Source organism: Arabidopsis thaliana, chromosome 3 (assembly GCF_000001735.4).
Source record: "Arabidopsis thaliana chromosome 3, partial sequence".
NCBI classification, from domain to species: Eukaryota; Viridiplantae; Streptophyta; class Magnoliopsida; order Brassicales; family Brassicaceae; genus Arabidopsis; species Arabidopsis thaliana.
The window spans coordinates 15,517,548-15,540,732 of record NC_003074.8 but is presented as its reverse complement, the minus strand read 5'-3'; the positions used below and the strand labels follow the sequence as shown (position 1 = coordinate 15,540,732).

Below are 23,185 nucleotides of genomic sequence, written 5' to 3'. Positions count from 1 at the left end.
CATCATTATCTTGACACTAGGCACACGTCCTATGTCTGACGCATTCGTCTCCTTTGTCTAAAGTGATACGCCTTTCCTTCACTCCAATCAACATGCCACGCTCGCAAAAGCAACTGCTACTTTTCCGCTTCCTCTGTTCCTCTGTTCTGCTCTGCGTTGTTTCATACACGCCTGTAGAACTTCAGACACTCTGTTTCTTCAATGTTTTCTTGTAGTATTACAACTTTTTGGTTGATGTACTTTTTGCTGATTGGTTTCTTATTAGATGAATCCTGAATATGAGTATGTTTCAAAAAGACCAAATGATTAAGCCTATGGAGAAAAAGTATCATAACTTTCTGTAGCAATGTATTCACTTGAAGAACATATATACCTTACGCAAAACATACCTATAGGTCTATGGCACATGTATGAGTTTCTTGCAGTCTCCACGTGTTAGTGATTCATTGCAGTGAGTCACCTGAGAAAATGAGTCAAGTAGTTAAGTGAACTTAAGAGTTACAAAAATCTAGAAATGATATTTTAGACAATTAGACTAATTAAATTTGTTTCTTAGAATACATGTTTTCTTATCATATTATTTTTTTAGAATACTTATTTTCTTATCATATTAAATTAATTTCTTAGAATACTTGTTTTCTTATCATATCTTACCATGTTTTCTTAGGACACAAACGATCTGCTATTTTCCTAACCTGGTTATAAATAATGTCTAGTTAATGTGCTTGTTTTAATTTTGATTTTTCTGAACATCTATGTGTTTAATTTCAAATCTGGAACGGTCACTAGCTTCTCGACATTCCTTCAATTAATTCATTACTTGATTTAACAAAGACTCATAACATTGAAATTTTTTTAAAAAATTGGAGTATACAAATTTATAGGTGTTGTTACACCATTATTAATGTACAAAAATAACACATGAAGAACTTTGTAGTGCGCACAAGAAAAAGTTGTATTTTACCCAAAATTGATTTGACTAGTTGTGCTCAATTCAAAGTCCCATTGATTAAGTAATGTTAAAATTAATTAGAGGTTGAGTAGTGTAGAAACTAAAAGCATAGTAGGTAGGTTTAACTTCTTGCGATAAAGTTGATGAGTTAAAATAAACATACAGTCTCATAAAAGTTTGAAATAATAATATGTTTTTTGTTGAAATAAATTTAAAATATATAAAATGTATTCATGAGAATTCAGTAAATTATATTTGTAAATTTTATATGGAATTCGTACTAGACAATATTTTTCTTCAGTTTATAGACTTGAAGCATGAAACATCGAAACATGAAGAAGAGTGAGTTTGGTCAGTAAAACTCACACATACATATGACTATGTGACCCAATGAGTTTTGTAAAACCATACGTAATGGCCATAGCTAACCATCCTCCAACCAAAACCCTAAGCGACGACTTAACCACTGGTGCTTTCCCCAAAACCGCCCCTAACCATCCAAACATCACCAACGCCAACGTAACCGCTGCCACTATTGCACCAATCCTCACTTTATACTCTTTCACAAACGCTGCCGCCAATAACGGCACCATCGCCCCAAGAGAAAACGCTAACGCAGATGCTGCAGCCGCTTGTGTTGGACTTGGAAGCTTCTCTTTCTCAATCTCTCCTCCGGTCTCTCTCTTCATCTGAGCTACCTCTATGTCATATTGAGAGTAAACAGAGACAAACTCTCCAATCGCCATGCTACAAGCTCCGGCCACTAAACCGGCAAAACCAGTTAAGATCATGATCTTGACGTTTTGCTTGACCGCACCAACACCCATCATAAGTGAAGCCGTCGAGACAAGACCGTCGTTGGCACCAAGCACAGCGGCTCTTAGCCATTGAGCTCGTTTGGAGTAGTCAAAAGCCTTTTCTTGATCTTTCTCCATGTCTAGGTTCAAGGTGTTGTGAGATTCCATGGTTAAACTTAAATAGTTTGGTTTTGCTTTGTTTTGTTAAATGAGAAAGACTGAAAATGAAAGTGGAGAATATCAGTGAAGTGTGGAGAACACACGCCAAGGTTGAGTTCTATTTATTGAGAAATTTGGTATGAGTATTTAATTTTAGAGAAAATAATAATAATTTTATGAGAATTTTGAGACTTTACTCAAGGGTTCGAGGTGTAATAATAATAATTAGAGCTCTTTCACAAGAAAGATTTCAATTTCTTTTTAAATCAGAGGATGATTTACTTGAAATTTTAAAAACTGGAGTTTGGACTCGGGATGAATGGTGTGTGATAATGGATCGATGGGTGGAGAAACCAAAAGAGGACTATCTAATGTTTCTTCCTGTTTGGATTCGATTGCGTAATATTCCTGTCAACTATTACACATCTGATACGATTAAGGAGATTGCGTCTTGTGTTGGTAAGGTTTTAAAAGTGGAATTAGACTCAGAAAAGTCTCAAGCTCAGGATTATGTCAGAGTTCAGGTGCTGTTTGATGTTCGAAATCCTTTGCGCAATTGTAAAGAGGTTCTGATTCCTACCGGTGAGGTTGTCTCGGTTACTTTTGATTATGAAAGAATCAGGAAGAGGTGTTTTCTTTGCCAACGTCTGACTCATGAGAAAGGTGATTGTCCGTTTTCTCAGCAAAGAAATAAATCTAATTTTGAGAAGATTATTAGAGATGCAAGTTTAAAGAAAGGAGAATTAGGTTCAGAGTCTAGACCCAAGACTCTATCTCTTCAGTCTCCCTCTATGGCTCCCTTTGAAAGTACTGAAAATATGGATTTGATTAACTTTCAGAAAGAGAAGGATGCTCAGGATAATTCTACTTATCCAGCCTTTCCTGTTCCTTTGACTGAGTTATCTCAGGAGATACAGAGAGGTCCTTTTCCTTTCAAAGCTAACCTCAAGAAGATCCAAGAATCTGAAGCTCTGTCTGGATTTTTGGACATGGAATTATCATCTGATTCTCAGACTACTTTAGAGGAAGCAAGTTCGTCAGGGCTAAGTATTAGGCAGAAAAACCCGATAAAAAGGAAAGTTTACACATTGAGAAAGAAGTCACTCAGTCGAGAAGACTTAAAACTTCCAAGGTGATACAGAGGCTAAAAGAAGAAATCAAGTTGTTGGTTCTGGGAATTCTCAAGATAATAAGGGTGTGGACTCTACGGTTGTTCCTTGTGAACTGTCGCAGTATCAATAAGGCGTCCTTAGCTGGAATTGCCAAGGACTGAGGAATCCTTGGACAATTCGATACTTAAAGGAAATGAAGAAAGATCATTTTCCTGATATTTTTTTCCTCATGGAGACCATGAATTCTGATCCTTTTGTTATGAAAATCTTTACTTGGCTTGGGTATGATTATTTTCATACAATAGAACCAGAAGGAAAAAGTGGAGATCTCGCTCTTTTTTGGAAAAATAACTTAGAAATTGAGTTTTTGTATGAAGACAAGAATCTTTTGGATTTAAAAGTGACTAAGGGATCTCAAAGCTGGTTTGTTTCTTGTGTGTATGGGAATCCAATGGCAAGTCTCAGATATCTGCTTTTGGACAAGTTATGCTCTATTGGTGAATTCAGGAAATCAGCTTGGTGTATGATAGGTGATTTTAATGATATCACATCTAATCAAGATAAGTTAGGAGGCCCTTCTAGACTGTCTTCTTCTTTTCAACCATTCAAAGATATGCTTAGCTGGTGTGATATGCATGAATTAGGAAGTTCAGGGAACAGTTACACTTGGGGAGGAACTCGTAATGATCAATGGATTCAGTGTAAATTAGATAGAGGCTTTGGAAATTCGGCTTGGTTTTCTGTGTTTCCAAATTCACATCAATGGTTTCTTGAAAAAATGGGTTCAGATCATAGGCCTGTTTTTGTAAAGTTTGTGAATGATCAGGAAGTCTTCCGGGGTCAGTTTCGTTTTGATAAAAGATTTGCGGATGATCCTAAATGTGCAGAAGCTATTCGTACTTCTGTGAATGAGATTGTTTCTTCAGAAGTCTCATCGTCTATGCTGGGATTAGTTGAATGCAGGAAAGCTATTGGTAAATGGAAAAAGGGGAATAATTTCAATGCACAGAACAGAATAAAGTGTTTGAGGAAAGAGTTGGATGAGGAAAAAAGTGTTCAGTTTCCTTCTTGGCCTAAAGTCTCAGTGTTACAAGATCTTTTAAGTGCTGCCTTTTATGAAGAGAAATCTTTCTGGAGGTTAAAGAGTAGAGACAAATGGCTAGATGGAGGGGATAAGAATTCTAAATTTTTCCAAGCTTCTGTCAAGGCTAATAGAGTTAAGAACTCACTAAGTTTTTTAGTTGATGAAGAAGGGAATGAACATACTGTAGCTAGAGAGAAAGGCAACATTGCTTTAAGTTTTTTCAAAGATCTCTTTACTTCGTCCTATCCTGCTAATATGCAATCAATCTTAAATGGATTCCAATCAAGAGTCACTTTCGCAATGAATAATGACCTTACTAAAGATGTCTCAGAGGAGGAGATTTACAATGCGGTTTTCTCTATAAATGCAGAGAGTGCACCAGGTCCTGATGGTTTCACTGCTCTATTCTTTCAGTCTCATTGGTCTTTAGTAAAGAAGCAAATAATTGAGGACATCTTGGGTTTCTTTCAAACGGGAATCATGCCGGATCAATGGAATCACACCCATTTATGTTTGATTCCAAAAATTTCAACCCCAAGAAGAATGGCAAACATTAGACCGATCAGCTTGTGTTCGGTTTTATACAAGATAGTGTCAAAAATACTATCTGCTCGTCTGAAGAAGCATTTACCAGAGTTAGTCTCCCCAACCCAATCTGCCTTTGTCGCTGAGAGGTTAGCTTCTGACAACATACTCATTGCTCATGAGATAGTTCATAATTTGAGAACTAATGATAAGATTTCCAAAGAGTTTTTAGCTTTCAAAACAGACATGTCCAAGGCATCTGATAGGGTTGAATGACCTTTTTTACAAGGAATATTGTGTGACTTCAGTCTCTTATTCTGTTTTGATAAATGGTCAAGCTTTTGGTAAACTGTTTCCTGAAAGAGGTATAAGACAAGGGGATCCTTTATCCCCTTTTCTTTTTGTTTTGTGTACGGAAGCTTTGGTGCATATTCTAAATCAAGCAGAAAGAGATGGGAAAGTGACAAGAATTCGGTTTAATGAGGCGGGTACTTCAATCAATCATTTATTGTTTGCTGAAGATACTTTGATAATTTGTAAAGCTACAAAGAATGAATGTGAAGAGCTTATGCATTGTTTATGAGAGTATGGACATATCTCAGGACAAGTGATTAACTTGGAAAAGTCAGCTATCACCTTTGGAGCCAAAATTGACGATGATACAAAAGAATGGATTAAAAACAGATCAGGAATCCAATTGGAAGGTGGTTATGGGAAGTATTTGGGGCTACCGGAATGCTTAAGGGGTTCGAAGAAGGTTTTATTTGAGTTCTTAAAGGAAAAATTACAAGACAGACTCACTGGTTGGTACGCTAAAACTTTATCCCAGGGTGGTAAAGAGGTTCTGTTGAAGTCTATTGCGATGGCTCTCCCTGTGTATGCAATGACCTGCTTTAAGCTACCTAAATCTCTATGCACAAAGTTAACTGGTGCTATGATTGACTTTTGGTGGAATACAATGCAAAATACGAAGAAGATTCATTGGATTGGGGCTCAAAAATTAATATTGCCCAAGTCTCTAGGAGGTTTTGGTTTTAAAGACCTTTAGTGCTTTAATCAAGCTTTATTGGCCAAACAAGCATGGAGAATCTTTAAGAATGAAGATAGTCTTATGTCCAAGATCTTTAAAAGCAGGTATTTCCTCAATACTGATTTCCTTAATGCCTCTAAAGGAACACGTCCTTCGTATGCTTGGCAGAGTATTTTGTATGGTCGTGATTTATTGCAGAAGGGATTGAAAAAGATTATTGGCAATGGCAAACAAACCAGTGTTTGGGTTGATAAGTGGCTTTTTGATGGTCAAAATAGAAGACCTTCGAGCATTCACTCTTTGATGGATATTAGCATGAAAGTGAGTCACCTCATTGACCCCATTTCAGGAAACTGGAATCTGAATCTTATGAGTCAGTTATTTCCATGGTCGGATATTCTGATTATGCTGAAACAAAGACCGATGGTAAATCAAAATGATTCTTATTGCTGGTCTGGCAATAATAATGGCATTTACACGGTTAAATCAGGATATGATGTGATTAGTCGACAAGCTCATCCAGAGATTTTTCAAGAAGCTGCAGCGAACCCTTCATTAAACCCTCTTTTTTGCAGTATATGGAGTCTCCATACTGTGCCTAAAATTAAGGTTTTCTTGTGGAAAGTCCTAAAAGGAGCTGTGGCAGTGGAAGACAGACTAAGAACTCGTGGTATCAAGGCAGTGGATGGATGCTTAATGTGTAATGAGGAGAATGAAACAATTAACCACATTTTGTTCCAATGTCCATTGGCAAGACAAGTTTGGGCGATGTCTCTTCTGCAATCCCCTGAAAAAGGTTTTGGGTCTTCAATCTTTACTAATATGGATCATGTTTTGAACTATTGTCAGAAGTTGAGTAGTTCTAGTAATGTGAGTTATGCTAGTCCTTGGATAATCTGGGTCTTATGGAAACATAGAAATAAGATTCTATTTGAGGGAGTTAATTTTGTGACTCAAAGCATTGTAGACAAAGCTTATGTGGATTGTAATCAATGGTGTTCAGCTCAACAAGGTGTTTGTATCAAGAACTCAAAGTCAAAGTTGAAATGGAGTCCTCCTCCATAGAATGAGCTTAAATGCAATATAGGAGTGGCCTGGTCTAATCGTTTTCAAGTTTCTGGTGCCTCTTGGGTAGTGAGAGATGCTATGGGAAAGATGTTACTTCATAGTAGGAGATCTTATTCTCATGTTCATTCTATGTTGGATGCAAAGATTAGAAGTTGGGAATGGGCTCTTACAAGCATAGCACAACATCATTTTGACAGAGTCACCTTTGGAGCCTCAACACATGATATTATTAAAGCTCTCTACAAACTAGAGGAATGGCCAGCATTATTAGGCCATACAACTCAGCTTTTGAAGTTATCGCAAAAGAAAAGTGGCTGGTTTATGGCTTTGGAACCAAAATTGTGTAATACAGGAGCTTATGAGATTGCTAAGAGTGTTATTACTGGGCACAGATGGCAGTCTTATGTTTCACGGGGTTTTCCCTATTGGCTAGGAGATCTCTTTGCTTCAGAAATGACTCAGCCAGGAAGAATGTGACAGTCATCAATCGAAGTTTGTTTTGGTTACAGGTGGTTTAATCCAGATTATCAAGTCAGTCGGAGGTGTCAACTGTGGGATTTCGTTGCTCAGTTAACTCATGAGTTGTTAATCAAATAGAGTGTTAGGTGTGGAGGTGGATTAGTTTTTGTCCTTTTCTAATGATTGTTTTCTTCAGTCAAAGGTTTAGTAAGTTTAGGACTAACACATATTTTCGTCGGGTTTAGTTTTTTTAATATTTTCTTTTATTTATTTTCCTAATTTTTTTTCATTAAGGTTAGAGTCTATATATATATATATATGTGTGTTAGTCCTTTTCTTCTTTAGTTCTCTGTCTTCCTTGTACTTTTTCTCTTTTACAATCTTACCTCCACGGCAGACGAATTGTGGGATGAAATTCAAGATCTGAATCTAGGTCCTGAGGATCCAGCCCTCTTCATTCCCCATGAAGCTTATGTGTATGTTGAAGAGTTCAATCGACTGAGTATAATTGCAAGACCTCTCAACCCAAGAGTCCAAAACTTAAACGCGGTGATTGCAGCCTTACCTCGGTGCTGGGGACTGACGGTGCATGTCCATGGAAGAATTCTTGATGCAACTTATGTTCAATTTCTCTTCCAAAATGAAATTGACTTGCAGTCAGAACAAAGAAGAGAACCATGGCTATTCAACAACTGGTTCGTGGCTACTCAAAGATGGGAACCGGCTCCTGCTCTTAACTTTGTTACTTCTATTGATCTTTGGGTGCAGATTAGAGGAATTCCCCTTCCCTATGTGTGTGAAGAGACGGCTCTAGATATAGCTCGAGACTTAGGAGAAGTCATCATGCTGGACCACCATGACGCGACATCTACTCAAATTACTTATATCCGAGTAAGAGTGCGTTTTGGCATCACAGACAGGCTCAGATTCTTCCAACGAATCATCTTTAATTCGGGAGAAGTGGTAACCATCAGATTTCAATACGAACGCCTCAGAAGAATCTGTAGCAGCTGCTTCAGGTTTACGCACAACAGAGCTTATTGTCCCTATAGACCACGTCCTCACAGCATAGCCAGAGAAAGAGCTGCCTTCAGAGACAGTGTTCATAGGTCAAGCCTGAACTCTCAATCGCAGATGACGGAGACTTCGTTTCCTGCTCCTGTGACACCGCCTCCTCGAATTGCTCAACCACAGCTGAATCCTGAAGAATTGAGAGCTGCGTATCCATACTATGCATCAGTTAGAGATACTCATACTTTACATGTTGGAGAATCTAGTACTGCAAGACAACAATGGTCATCGGGTTCTAGTACCACTCCAACAAGAGCAGACCTTCCTAATCATGGTAATAACAGTCTTTGAAGTAGGTCAATCCTCAAAAAGACAAGAAGTAAGACGAGAAGCAGAGGATCCTAGACTTCAGACTCGTCAAAACAGTGCTTCAAGAATGGGAGAGATTCTGAAACTTCCCAAGAAGAGATGTACACTCTAACAAGACTTCTGCCATTTTTTGTTGAAGACTGCAGGGAATCTAGGTTCGCAGCTTCAAGTAGTTGGATATGTTTTTTGGTTCTGACATATCCTTAACTTTGTTCTGTTTCATGTTTCTTGTTTAATGTTTTAGTTTTACTTCTAAGTATCAACTTGTTGTTATGTTTGCCTCAAAGCTTTGTAAGTGGTTAGTCCACTGATACACTTTTTATAATATCACAGTGGCATGAATGAATGAAAGGCAACTTTTAGTAGGAAAAAATAGTATCGTTGTAGACAAAAAAAATAAAATAAAATAATTTTATATGATTATCCACTATTTCATTTTTAAGTTTTCTATTTTATAGACATAATTTCTAATAAATTAAAATGTTTTAAGAAAAATAAAAAATAAATAGAATAATATAATACCACAGTAACCGATACGATTTTGATAATTTAGTATGACGATTTATGATGTATTTTAATTTACTATTTATAAGTTCCGTATAATAGGAGGGATTAGGCATGGGTATTTGATTTCGGATTAGATTTGGTTCGAATTTTTTGATTCAGATAATTTAGGTAAAAAAGTTAATTTATTACCAGTTCAACTTTTATAAATATTTGGTTCGGTTCTATTTAGATAGATGTCAGATTTGAATCTGTTTTCGTAAAAGAAAAAAGTAAAAGATTATTTAATTTTAATAAAAAAATGGATTGCTAAATTGAAAAAGCACTAAGAAATAAATAATAGAAAGAGGGACGAGCGTAGTTTGATTTCCACACCAATATCATTATCATCACTTGTTAAACTCACACATTCACATCTACGTGCAATGATTCTTCATATATATGCATGCATACGTATTCGCTTACGTGCTCTAAACATATAGTAATAATTACTAATTTATATATTTACTTTGTATTAAAAATTGGTTAGACTATTTCATATATATAAACATATACACATATTTTATCATATAAGTTGTTCTTATAGAATTGGTTAGAATCTCGTCATTTAATTTAAACTAATAAGTTGAAAATAGTTACTTTTTCAAACATAATTCAAAAAGTAGTCATTTTACTAAAACGTGGAATTATAAAAGCAGGATAAAAAATAATCCCAAAACTAATATCGAGGACTTCTTTTCTATCATGTTTCCGACATCAGTGGAGCTTTTGCTCATTGGCGTCGGAAGCCCTCCATTTCCTTTGCTCATTTTTCTCTTTGTCTCCTTTGTAGTTGTGCTTCTCTTTCTTTGTTAGTTATTTTTTTTCCCTTTTGAAATTGTCTCAAGTCCTTTTAATCCGCTAACTTCTAGTGAAAACTTCAAGTATCAATTTAGGAAAAGAATGGTGTCCGATGATCTCTATCTTTTACCCTCAATATGCAACACCTTTGTGGAAGTCATCTCTGTTGGAACCATCAAAGTATCATTCTAAGATCTCGTCTACCCGATTAGAAATCTCTCCCCAAGCTACGAGACACAACGAGCTATTTCATTGGTACACGATTTCAGTTACCGGAACAACCAAGTTCCTATGGTTCTCTTCCTCTGCCTTATGTCCCGAACAAAACCTCCAACCGTCGATCCTATTTTCACCAGAGATGAATGCTCCACCGCAAAATCTCTTGTAATCGCCGTACAATACCCCCGCCTTCATGACCCTCCGCTTTCACCCAAAGGGACCCTAGGGTTACAACTGGTGGACTTTTTTGGTGTTGGCCCATTAAAGTGTCGAAGGCCCAATGTTTTAAAAGGTGATCCAAATTTTTTTTTTGCCAAAGCCCAGGTCTGATCTCAACTTTTCTTTGTCCATCTTTAGCCAATTACAAAGACATTCATCGATACCACTCGATCGAGGACATCAACTCGACCATGAGGTACCTGTGTTATTATGGTTGAATAACCATGAGAACCCTGTTTATGGTGCTCCGCAAGTGGAGAACCGTTCTGTGTTTTGGGAGAAAATTTCATCGCTGGGAGCTCAGAGAACTTCTGCTTGGCTTCTTACAGGGGATTTTAACGACATTCTTGATAACTCAGAGAAGCAAGGGGGACCTTTACGTTGGGAGGGCTCTTTCCTTGTTTTCAGGAGCTTTGTATCACAGAATGGTCTGTGGGATATTAAACATTCATGGAACCCTTTTTCTTGGAGAGGCACAAGATATTCTCACTTCATCAAATCCCGATTGGATAGGGCCTTAGGTCATTGTTCCTGGTCGGAATTGTTCCCTCAAAGTAGATGTGAGTATCTAAGATTAGAGGGCTCTGATCACCGGCCATTAGTAACATACTTTGGTGCACCACCATAGAAGAAAAAAAAACCATTTCGATTTGATACGCGTTTAAAAGAAAAAGAGGAGATTCAATTACTTGTAAAAGAAGCATGGGATCTTTCTCGCCAAGACTCTGTTCTTCACAAGATCAGTCGGTGTCGTCAAAGTATTATTCAATTGACTAAGGAGCAAAACTCCAATAGTGCAAAGACGATAAAAACAGCTCAACAGGCTTTAGAGTCTGCTTTATCAGCACATATTCCAGATAATTCTCTCATTGCGTCTATTACTAAAGAGTTAGAGGAATCTTATAAACTTGAAGAATTATTCTGGAAGCAGAGAAGTTGGGTTCAATGGCTAAATACACTGTGTACTTCCACGCTATTACCAAAAGTAGAAGAATGATGAACAAACTCTCTGTCATTGAAGATGGAGAGGGTCAGGAGTTTCATGAGGAAGAACAGATTGCAGCCACTATATCGAACTATTTCCAAAATATTTTTACCTCAAGTAACAACACTGATCTACAAGTGGTTAATGAGGTCTTGCTCCCGGTTATCTCCACTCATTGTAATGAGGATTTGATCAAGCTACCTTCGCTGCAAGAGATAAAAGAGGCTCTTTTCTCTATTAGCGCAGACAAGGCACCCAGACCTGATGGTTTTTTGGCTGCATTCTATCAGGCTTACGGGGATATTATTGGTGAAGACATTTCCCGGGACATCCGGTCTTTTTTTGAGGATAATGGTTTATCGACCCGAGTTAATGAAACCCATGTTACTCTCATCCCCAAGATTTCAGCACCTAGGAAAGTAGCGGACTATAAACCTATTGCACTTTGTAATGTTCAATACAAGATTGTTGCTAAAATACTTACTAGGCGGCTACAACCTTGGCTTGCTGATTTGATCTCGTCTCATCAATCAGCGTTTGTTCCGGGGAGGGCTATTGTAGATAACATGTTGATTACGCATGAAATACTGCAATTTCTAAGAATCTCGGGTGCAAAGAAACATTGTTCAATGGCAATCAAGACGGATATGAGTAAAGCGTATGATCGCATAGAGTAGAATTTTCTTCAAGAGGTGCTTAAGCGGCTTGGTTTTCATGATAAATGGATAGGATGGGTGATGCAGTGCGTTTATACAGTCTCATATTTATTCTTTATCAATGGCTCGCCTCACGGCTGTGTAATACCTTTGCGGGGTTTGCGTCAAGGTGATCCCCTCTCTCCGTATCTTTTCATTCTGTGTACGTAGGTTCTCTCGGGGTTGTGTCGCAAAGCTCAAGAAAAAGGGGTTATGGTAGGAATCCGGGTTGCCCGTGGAAGTCCCCAAGTAAATCATCTTCTATTTGCGGATGATACAATGTTTTTTTGTAAAACAAATCCCACATGTTGTGGTGCTCTCAGTAACATTCTCAAGAAGTATGAATTGGCTTCGGGTCAGAGCATTAATTTGGCCAAGTCAGCCATCACCTTCTCCTCTAAAACGCCCCAGGATATTAAGCGCAGAGTAAAGCTCACTCTACTTATTGATAATGAAGGAGGCATAGGGAAATACTTGGGACTGCCGGAACATTTAAGTAGAAGGAAGAGAAACATCTTCTCGTCGATAGTTGATAGAATTCGACAACGCTCACATAGTTGGAGCTCCAAATTTCTATCAAGTGCTGGGAAACAGTTTCTGCTTAAAGTTGTGCTATCTGCCATGCCATCTGATGCTATGACATGTTTTAAATTATCTGCATCGTTGTGTAAGCAGATTCAATCGGTTCTCACGAGGTTTTGGTGGGATACAAAACAAGATGAGAAGAAGATGGCGTGGGTGTCTTGGGACAAACTTACACTCCCTAAAAATGCAGGGGGTCTCGTTTTCAGAGAAATTGAAGAGTTTAATGATGCACTTTTAGCTAAGCTCAGTTGGAGAATTCTCAAGGAACCAAACTCATTTCTCTCTCGGGTTCTACTTGGGAAAAACTGTAACTCTTCATCCTTTTTAACTCCTTCCTCTGCTTCTCATGGTTGGAGGGGCATTTTAGCAGGCAAGGAATTGTTAAGAAAAGGGTTAGGATGGTCTGCTGGTCAAGGGGATAATATCAATGTCTGGTCTGACGCTTGGCTCTCACCTCTAATCCCATTTTTGCCCATCGGACCACCAACGTTGGACAATAAGGCCCTTTTGGTTTCTGACCTTATTTGTCATGATTTGAAGATGTGGGATATAACAGCTATAAGAAAACATTTACCTCAATATGAGGATCAAATTCGGAAAATTACCATCAACGTCTTGCCTTTGAAGGATTATATGGTCTGGTTACCTGTGAAGTCAGGACAATACCACCAAGACAAGTTATGCGCTAGCCAAGCTAAACTCACTTCCGGACTCACGCTTGGACTTTAACTGGCAGACAAACATTTGGAGGCTCCATACTTCGCCAAAAGTGAAACATTTCCTGTGGAAAGCAATGAAAAGCGCTTTGCCTTTGGGCGAGGCTCTAGCAAGGAGAAATATTATTGCAGATTTGAACTGTAAAAGGTGTGGTCGTCCAGAGACCTCCCTACATTTGCTTCTTCTCTGCCCTTTTGCTAAAAAGGTATGGGATCTAGCTCCGGTTTTGTTTAAGAGGAGAAGAGACCCTTTAGAAGTTCTCAAGTCCCTGTTCTTAAACTTAAATTTCCAGGATTTGGGACACATCAGTGTTTACATCTTCCTTTACAAGTCGTATCTTCTTAAAAGAGCTTGTGATGCATGTCTGATCTGTACAAACAATCTCATATACATGTTCCCATTTTTAAACCACTCTCCAACTTCAACCATTCTCACAGCTCTTGAAAAAGTAGGTTTGAGTAGTTTTTAGTGCTCCCTTTTATATTTATACATCCATGATTTAAGAGACAACCCCATTTTCTTCCTTCGCTGGATTCGGGTGCTTCGAAAGAGACTTCTATTGAAGTGTAGCGTACCCGCAACAAAATTTACGCCTTGAATATCCTTTAGGTTATTACTAATGAACCATGTGTCTTCTAGCCAATCTGCCTTTACACTCGCCACCTTCTGAAAACGTGGACACCATTGCTTGTTCTTTATTCTGACACCATTGCAAGGCATATTATCAAATATTTGATGTGCGTCCTTTGCATGATTGACATTTTCAACACCAACATGTGGAACCTTTAATAAACTTTGCCTCCCTTTGAATTTGAATCTCCAAGTCTTGGGAAATATATTCTTATGTCCCTTTGATAACCCTTGTCTTCTCAGTAAAATTGTATCGAACACTAGGCAGGCATTTGCATTGACGCCTCCAAAATTAGAATGTGACTGAGCTTGATATCTCCTCCCAATCCCATAATCCTCAATAACATCCAAAGTTGGTTTACAAAAATTAAGGCCATGTTACAAGGATGAGATTGGAACCTGATGTTGTGAAATCAAGCTCGTATGTTGAACACAATGCGATTCAAGAACTGAATCCATCTTCTCTGTCTCCATCTTCTCTGCACATTCTCTCCACTCCAGTTGCTGGATAGATTCTACATGATTCGACGAATCAGTTTTCCCAACTTCCGATGTTTGATCATCATCATTCTCGTGTCTGTTGATCACGCTCATTCTGATGTTGTGTCAACCTCAGTTTTAATCACAATTTCTACCACTTTTTTATCCTCCTCTGCCTTCAACTCACTATCTCTCTTAAGTGGATGTGCTCGCTCATACAATTTCCCAATCAAGAAACATTGTTGAATCGTCTGAGGTTGAAACATTGTTGAATCGTCTGAGGTTGAAACATCCTAATATTCACTTGAGTATCAGTTTTAAGTCCTGTCAAATACAGACTAACCAAGAAATCTTCATCTAACTTCACTCTAGTGCAAATCGATTCGAAACGAGCATGATACACCTCAATTCCTTCAGTCTCCTGCAACAGCTTCAGTTTTGCAATCGAATCATCCACATGCTTATTATATCTCACTTGCAACAAGAGTTTATAATTCCACCAATCATGCCTAACATGTCTCCACATAATTGATTGTACAATTGATTGGTGCCAAGTCGCATCAATGTCATCAAAATGAATTGAAGCTATATCAACTTTTAATTCCTCTGGAGTATGATCAATTAAGAAAAATTGTTCAATCTGAAACAACCAATCCTTAATGCCATCACCATTAAACCGTGGAAAATCAACCTTACCCAACCTTCTTAAACGCCTGTAATGGTATTGAGAGTCAGATCTGACATCATGGTTTGGATCTGAACACCCCGATTGTGATTCTGGTGATCCTAACACCATTGATGATGACCGATCATGAGGAGCCATACTCAGTGATGGATTACAAGTTCTGACTGTATCGTCCGCCGTAGTTACCGGTGCACGTGTTTCCACGCCCATCGATTCTGAGGAAAGAGATGGCTCTGATACATTTGATACTGTAAAACTATATCTCACTCAAATTCAATCGTACAAGTTACAGCAATTGAATCATCGTTCATAAAACGAGAATCCAAATCTCATGTGGTAGAGCTTAGAAGTAGAAACAGCTCTATCAACAATGAAATATCAAACCCTAAAGAGTTTATAGAGAGAATTGAAGAAGAAGAAGATAACAAACTCAAATTTTAGCATAATGATGAATAGCAGCAGAGACTGCGTTTAAAAGAATCTTCATAACAACTTTCTCCAGCTTCAACCAATGTTATTCTGCCACGCGTCTCACCAGCTTCGACCAATCTTTGTCCTCCAAGTAGCCCTCTCTTTTGATGCTCATTTCCTATATCATATTTCTCAGGATTTCAAAGAAGTTTTCTAACTTTTTGATAATATCTCTAAATAGTCATCTCGCGCTAGTAAAAGATTGAAGAAGAATGACATTATGATCTCGTCTCGAAGGAGCGGTGGTTACCGAAGTCTCTTCAATCTCTCCTTATCCTTTTCTCCGATTACTGAAATCAATTCATTGCGATTCAACAACATTAAGATTGTTAGTCATGATTTTGAAAGCTCGAGGAAAAACGGCATTATGAACCGTCTCCATGGAGCGAGGGTTACCGAAGCTTTCTCAGCTTTCTATCCCAACCCCATCCGATTCTCGACCCGTCACTACTCATCTCCTTTCCGATACATCACCTCGTCTCTTGACAATGACCATATTTTTTTATCCATCGATTCACTCGTGGAAAATTGTGTGACTAACCGTGATCTCGCATATGCAATAAAGCTTCTTAGCTTGTGTTTTAAAGCTCTCATAGCTTATATGTCGTCTTACTTTATCTATCATGTTTTGGTTTTGGAGAATGCCTATTTTAATTCTGTTATTAACTTTATGATCTTTGAATCACTTTTTCTTAATACTTGTTTTGATTTATTCTTTGCACCAAAAAAAAAATTGGAATTGTGATATTAGTTGAACTCAACCAAACCAAAAATATAAGCAATCATGAAAATAATTTATTAGAAGATTTATATACACTTTGTAACACATGGTTCCATAATAATCACGATGAAAATAATTAGGGTAGAAATGACTGTTTTTAAACCGTTTCTCAAAAAACCAAAAATTACTCTTTCTGTCAAAAGATTATGAAAAATATTATATGAACATAGTGGGCCTTAATGGCTTATCTCTAATGATTAGTTAGGCCCATTGGACCATATCTTCATGAATTACACTCTCTTTTCAAACATCCTTACCTTTTTTTTTTCCTCCTCCAGTGATCTCTCTGTGTGAGTAAAGCTCATCATCACCATTCTCAGCTTTTTGGCTTGTGGGAATGACGAAAGATCTCTCCTTTCTGGGATCCGAGAAGCAACTCGACGAAACCCTTTTCCGCTAAAACCATTCCAGTCAAGGCAGTAGTAATAATGCCGGTGCTGGCGACGAGTCTCGTTTCGCTTAAAGTGGAGGAGCCATACCTTCCTCCGCGAAATTGGGAATCTTTACCGTCTCAAAGCGGCCGATTTCTTCCTCCAACTCGTTCTTCTGCTTCTTCTTCTTCATCTTCTTCCTTTGTCTCTGTAAGTTTCGAACTTGCATTTTGCTTTTGTGTGAATGTATCTGTTTCTGTGTGGCTTAGATCGGATACCCTAATTGGGGATTTGGGAAACTTCAATTGCAGTGAGTTATTTTATTGATTGAGTTTGATTAGGGCTCAATCTAGGGTTTGTTGAGAATGATGTACTGTCTTTAGTGCTTAGATGAGATATGTAGATAGTCCTTTCATAGTCTAGTTCTGCGTTATTTAGAGAAAAATGTTTTGTAATTGAACCTACTTCTCATTTCTTACATCTTGTTGTTTGTGATAGGAATCGAGCTTGGTCAGGTTGGCGCTGAATGCTCTGCAAGGAGTTGAGTCTTCTCTTATTAGTATAGAACAGCTCTCTTCTGCATTTTGTTCTGAGCCAGCTGACAGGACCTTCCACAAAATTCCGAGCTTGTGGCATCGGTTGTCAAGCACTGATGCGTTGGGACAGATTCTTAGAGATATAGGCTGCTTCGGTTCTTTGGTATTTCTTCTCCATAAGTTCGTTGACCATTTCACAAGATTGAATTTGGATGTGGAATCAGCTGTTGAGGGACAGGGGAGCTGTAAAATTGGTGAAAATGAAGAAGTCAATAACAAAAGCTGCTATACTCTTGTTAATCAGGCTTTTGCTATTGCTGTGAGGAGGGTCCTAGAAGGCTATATATCTGGGCTTGATACATTATGTGCATCGATAGAACTGAGGCGTTCATCAAACATTGTTGATGGGTCTGACCATGGTTCTTCTCGGTTAGGCAGCCTTACAAACGTCGTTCATCCAAAGATAACATTATTGGAAGTTTTTCTGCATACTAGAGAGTTAAGAACACAGATTGAAGCTCTGGCAAACATATGTGATTTGTATGATATAGCCCTTTCTTACTGTGCCTCTCCTTGGGAATGTCTCATTACTGAAGCAACCACGCGATTTCATGGGTTCTACAGAGGAAGTGACCTTCTTACTTACTTATATTCACAACTACAGGTCAGGTTAAGTTATGTTCCTCATTTAGTATTCGTCCTTTTTCTCTTTCATGAGGCGCATAGTTATCGTTTAATGTAGCCTAGAGGCACCTTCGGTTTTAGTTGTTTCCCATTCTTCGGTTTTACTTCATTAAATTTTGCATCTCTGTACTCTCTACTCTCTGAATTCTGTATATCAGTAACTGCTGGATTTACATATTTTATAGAGATTTGAAAGAATATCGGTCATGGCATTTAAATTGTTCTATGCACTTTCTAATGTGGACCACTTTATATGGTGATTATAGTTGCAAGTTATGCTTAACGTAAGTAATATACATAACCTGGCGAGTCTGAAATTCACACTCGCTTAAGCTACTTTTCTGAACCAGGAGTTATGCTTAAAGTAAGTAATATACACTTGATTTGGTCTGACTATTTTCCCGACATATTCTGTTGTAGGTTGCTGATCCTACTCACAGTGCTATGCTGAAGTTTTTGTTCCTCAAAACATGTGAGCCATATTGTGAGTTTATAAGATCTTGGATGTTTAAAGCCGAACTTAACGATCCTCACAAGGAGTTCATTGTGGAATGTCGCAGTGAGTCAACATCTTTTTCTTGGAATAAGCCTGGCATCTCCCCATTGAAGAGCGTAAGGGTAATATTTTATTTGCGTTTACTGCATCTTTGACTTTGGTATCTTTAAACCATGGGTATCAAATTGCTTCATATTCTGCCCCTAGGAGCGAGGAGGGCTTGTTCCGTGTTTCTTAAACGGCTTCTTGGAACCTATAGTAAGGGCTGGTCAACAGCTTCAAGTAATTACAAAACTTCTGGAACTGTGTAATCTTCCTGCGTCTGGACACAAAAATTACACAGATCTTCTTCCGTGTTGGACCTATTTTTCTACCACTAGTCCAGGGTACCCATCTCCAATAACTTTCAGCAAATTACATATAGAAGTGATGATAAAGAAAAGAGACGATTACTACAGAATGATGCAAGAAAAACTTGGTGACTTTTCAGAAAAGTTTGAAGTGTTCCCTGGGCAGGTATTGTGCTTATTATTTTTTTGCTGAAGCTGGAGTCTTTTTGGTATACGTGTCTGCATGTACTCTCTCGTTGCTATGCTAGTCCTTACTTTACTCGTCTTATAGGCCATAGGTGGTTTTACTCTGTTGTGAAATCAAGTTTGTCTTAGGTAAATTAAGGACTCATTCATATCAGACCATTCAGCATTGTAGAAGCGTCTCATTCATATCAGACCATTCAGCATTGTAGAAGCGTCTCATTCTCTGGTTTTCTTAACTGTGAGCTGATGGTGCAAGTGAAAAATATAGGGACCTTAAAAGTGATTCTTTTTTTGGTTGTACTTGGAGCTAACAGGAAGTTATTTCTTTTCAGTTCTGTCTTATGTTGACATTTTAATTCTTAGGTTCCTGGAGCAATATCTTTACCAATCTCCTATGGCGACGGAGACAAAAATTCCATTTATTTCACACTGGATGAGAGTTTACTAATTCCTTCAACAATGGCAATAGACTTGACCAGGTGTTCTTCCTGATTCTATTTATCGATTACCCCTAGCCTGATGAACGTGAATTGACGACATTTTCTTGAGATTTCAGGGACCAGAGTGGCTCTGATTCTGATGATCAGAATACAGAAGACAGATGGTTTTCAGAGATAGATGCATCATGCTCATCTGAATGTTCATCGACTAGGGATTCTTTGGAAGCATCCGAGGTTGGACTCCTTGATTCACAAAGTACATTAGTGGGACCTCCACCAAATTATTTATCAGCTCTACGTTTCTCTGTTGCCTCTAATGGGAATTGTAATCAGAATCTGGTTCAGCATAGTGATTCAGGTTATATAGACAATAATCTTGTGAGGCAAGGTGAGAAGGCAGATATTAATCATCAGTGGGTGGATACTAAGCCAGAAGAGTCAACTGGAGTATGTGAAGATGATAAATTTAGGGGCCCTCTTTTGATTAAGTCATGGCCCCTTGGCGGATTACCTAGAAATCCATTTTGTGTTGATAAGAAGTCTGCAGACGATGACAGCGAAGATCCAAGAAATTATTCAGGAGCTAGGATGGAACAGAGGCACTTAATGAATACTGATGAAAGAAAACTATTTTTAAACAACATTTCCACCAGTGGCAGCTGTTCAAAGCACGAGAGAAGACATGATGTGCTGGAAAACTGTCTTTCATCGAAATTAGATTTGATGAAAGACACAAAGGTAAACTACCCTAATGATGTCCTCAGTATGAATCCCTTAGTGAGATGTGATTTCTTGCGCAAGCATGGTAACACAAACAAGAGGAACCAGGGGAAATCATTGCCTTGGTTTGATTTTTCCGCGGTGGATGACCCTTCAAAAACATGTATTACCAGGATACCTGTACGAGTCCCTATTGATTTTCAGAAAGAATCTCACAGTCCTCAGACTGATAGAAAGAGTCATCGCCATGCCAACCAAGAAAGGTTTGATGTTGAAGATCCTAAAGTTTCTTCCAGTCAGTTATCTTCTGGTATAAAAGGTTGCGCAGAAGAAAAAAAATCAAATGCATTTGGTGGAGGTAGATGGGAGAGTATGCTTCGTAGATCAAATAACCCTGAAACTAGTGCCTTTAGTGATCGCAGACAGGACTCCTCTGGCACATTTGAATTGCCACTTGATTTTGTTATAGACAAGTGTCTACTGCAGGAAATACATCTTCAGTATCCTTCTCGATACTTCCATTTGCTAGAAATATACATATTTAGGTTAATAATTTGTCAGTTGGCTGTCATTTTCTGTCTAGAATGTTTTTCTCGTGATAACATATCAATATCACTTTTTCCTTAACAGACAATAGATATAACTTTGTCAGTAAGCTAGCTATCAAGTTGCTCGAAGAAGGATTTGGCTTGCAAGAACATCTGCTAGCTCTACGTAGATATCATTTCATGGAACTAGCAGACTGGGCAGATGTATTTGTAGTGTCACTTTGGCATCATGTAAGTTTGCTATCAATCTATTATATCGTGATGACTCTATTTAACATCTTTAGATGATGCTTATATATATTTTCTCTCATTTGGATTCTCAGAAATGGCTTGTTACAGAGGCAGATAAGAGAATTGCAGAAATTCAAGGGTTTCTAGAATCATCAATTCAGAGATCATCATGTGAACGAGACATTTGTAAGGACAGGATATTTTTGTACAAAAGACAAGGCACAATGCATATCCCACCATCAACCATTGGTATGGTCTTGCACTTAGCAAATTAATTACTACTGTGCGTGGTGAATGTTAAATCTTATACTGATGTGTGGAAATTTGTAGGAGTGCGTTCCTTTGATTTCCTAAGGTTGGGTTATCGAGTGGATTGGCCAATCAGTATAATTTTAACATGCGATGCCCTGACAGCGTATGCTGATGTATTTAGTTTCCTGGTTCAAGTGAAACTAGCAGCCTACGTATTAACTGATGTCTGGTGTTCACTGAAGGTAAAGGTTCAACTTTGTTGATTCACTCCTTGTGGCAAAGCCCCTCTAACATTAAATTTATCTGCAATTTTCTGAATTCGTTGTGGAAAATGTTATTTGAAAATTGTTTTTGATGGTCTACCTGATATTTCTCGTGGCACTATTTATCTTCTGGGTTAATGGCACAATGACTGCACTGTTCTTTTAGGATGTAAGACATATGATGCATGAGAAGAAAGAGAAGATATTGAAGCAAGAACTCCGGTGGTTAAACATATTGATGAAACTAAGGTAAATTTAAAAACAAAGGTTTAACACTTTCATAATTTCCTGGTGACTCGTTGAGCTAAGTATCTATTAGGCATTGTGACTGCATGATTAGGTACAGTGATCATATTTCTTCTGGCATGACCATTTATGAGAGTAACAAAAAATTATTGATATCAATCCAATCCATGCACTATCTGTGAAAATGTTATATGTCTTTAGAACATTTGTATTGTTTTTTTCATCACTGTACTTGTCTGATACACAATGTAGTTTTCAGATTTTGGAGTCTCTGTGTTCCCCTGGCTATCTTTGACGTCTTTCTTCTGTGTGCCAGGCATCAGGTCAACCATTTTGTAACAGCACTACAGCAATATGTACATTCAGAATTGTCTCACGTATCATGGTCCAAGTTCCTTCATTCCCTGAAAAATAAGGTCTGGGCACACCTTGCACTTACAGTTTATTTGGTCAAAATAAAACATGCCTCTATGATGGTCTGCTGAAATGTTATTTTACCGAAAAGTGGGAATCTTTGTATAATTTTTGAGTATGAGCATCTCAAGCGAACTTCTGTTGCTCTAGCTTATTGTTGGTACTGGTTGAACGTCATTGCTTGGCTACTCTAAAACCAAAGTGCCTAGTTTCTTCTTTAAATTGTTTCCCCTGGCTTTTCAGGTCAAGGATATGATGGATCTTGAATCTGTGCATATGGCTTATCTAAGTGAGGCTTTGCGCATGTAAGTCATAATTCAGTTGCAAAGCAAAAAATTTCTTCTGACCCTTTTGTGTCACTGTAATTTGAGTGACCTGATCTAATGATATAATGAAAGACATGATATAATCTAACCGTCCTTTATCAAACACTAGCAGATGCTTCCTATCTGACGAAACCCAAATCATATCTAACATCATAGAGAACATCTTGCAATGCGCACTGGACTTCCGGTCTTGTCTTCCCAGAGGTATTCAGAGTACAGATCGAGTCCCAAACGATTCATGGACAAAAACATTAGGCATAAACACATCTCAGGTATATACCAAATCCTTTTTACGTGGGTGTTTTCAGTTTGTTGCGAGAGCTAAGTTTTATAATCACATAAAACAGGTGATGATGGTGAAGCAGAATTTTGACAAAGAGTTAAAGGAGCTGCATAAGTGTCACCTGAGATCACCAAAACATGGGAAATATGGGCTCTCTCGCTTCTGGGACTACCTCAACTTCAACCTTTATTATTCAGATATCCTTCATGACTCTAACATCTTCTCTCTTATTCCTTAGAAGTCATTATATGATATACTCTTATGTGTGTGTTGTATATTTTTGTGTTATATGTTTCACTTCCATATATTATTGCGGTACAGTTTTCACACAAATAATTGAGCTGTCTTTATTGATCCTTTTCCTCTATCACTCTCTTATTAAAATAGTCTTCTTTTTGCAACTAGACATGTTATTATATTATATTTTTGTGGGCAGATCTTTTTTACCATTTAGAGGCAGAG

General features: G+C 38.0%; 2 protein-coding genes and 3 pseudogenes across 7 annotated transcripts; 3 read left to right on the top strand and 2 right to left on the bottom strand.

Moving 5' to 3' along the window:
* Nucleotides 1-1,314: 1,314 nt before the first annotated feature.
* On the bottom strand, nt 1,315-1,917 carry AT3G43630 (Vacuolar iron transporter (VIT) family protein; the record flags this gene model as incomplete). The annotated part of the gene is made up of 1 exon (NM_114231.1): nt 1,315-1,917. One exon carries the CDS (start codon nt 1,915-1,917, stop codon nt 1,315-1,317), a length of 603 nt encoding a protein of 200 aa, NP_189949.1.
* Nucleotides 1,918-2,240: 323 nt separating this feature from the next.
* AT3G43625 lies at nt 2,241-8,548 on the top strand (annotated as a pseudogene; the record flags this gene model as incomplete). Its single annotated transcript has 1 exon — nt 2,241-8,548.
* A 2,035-nt stretch (nt 8,549-10,583) lies between these two features.
* On the top strand, nt 10,584-13,553 carry AT3G43622 (annotated as a pseudogene; the record flags this gene model as incomplete). The annotated part of the gene is made up of 1 exon: nt 10,584-13,553.
* A 1,116-nt stretch (nt 13,554-14,669) lies between these two features.
* AT3G43620 lies at nt 14,670-15,335 on the bottom strand (annotated as a pseudogene; the record flags this gene model as incomplete). Its single annotated transcript has 1 exon — nt 14,670-15,335.
* Nucleotides 15,336-16,636: 1,301 nt separating this feature from the next.
* Nucleotides 16,637-23,157, top strand: AT3G43610 (Spc97 / Spc98 family of spindle pole body (SBP) component). Of its 3 annotated transcripts, NM_001339101.1 has the most exons (15): nt 16,637-16,958; nt 17,247-17,948; nt 18,389-18,586; nt 18,672-18,980; nt 19,364-19,479; nt 19,557-19,674; nt 19,786-20,660; nt 20,798-20,939; nt 21,032-21,188; nt 21,270-21,433; nt 21,621-21,703; nt 22,017-22,116; nt 22,358-22,419; nt 22,553-22,712; nt 22,788-23,157. In NM_001339101.1, exons 1-15 carry the CDS (start codon nt 16,806-16,808, stop codon nt 22,959-22,961), a joined length of 3,513 nt encoding a protein of 1,170 aa, NP_001325538.1. In that variant the 5' UTR covers nt 16,637-16,805; the 3' UTR covers nt 22,962-23,157. The 3 variants fall into 3 exon arrangements, with proteins under 3 accessions (NP_001325538.1, NP_189947.2, NP_001325537.1); NM_114229.3 differs by having other exon boundaries at nt 19,557-20,660; NM_001339100.1 differs by having other exon boundaries at nt 19,557-20,660; nt 22,550-22,712.
* Nucleotides 23,158-23,185: the final 28 nt, after the last annotated feature.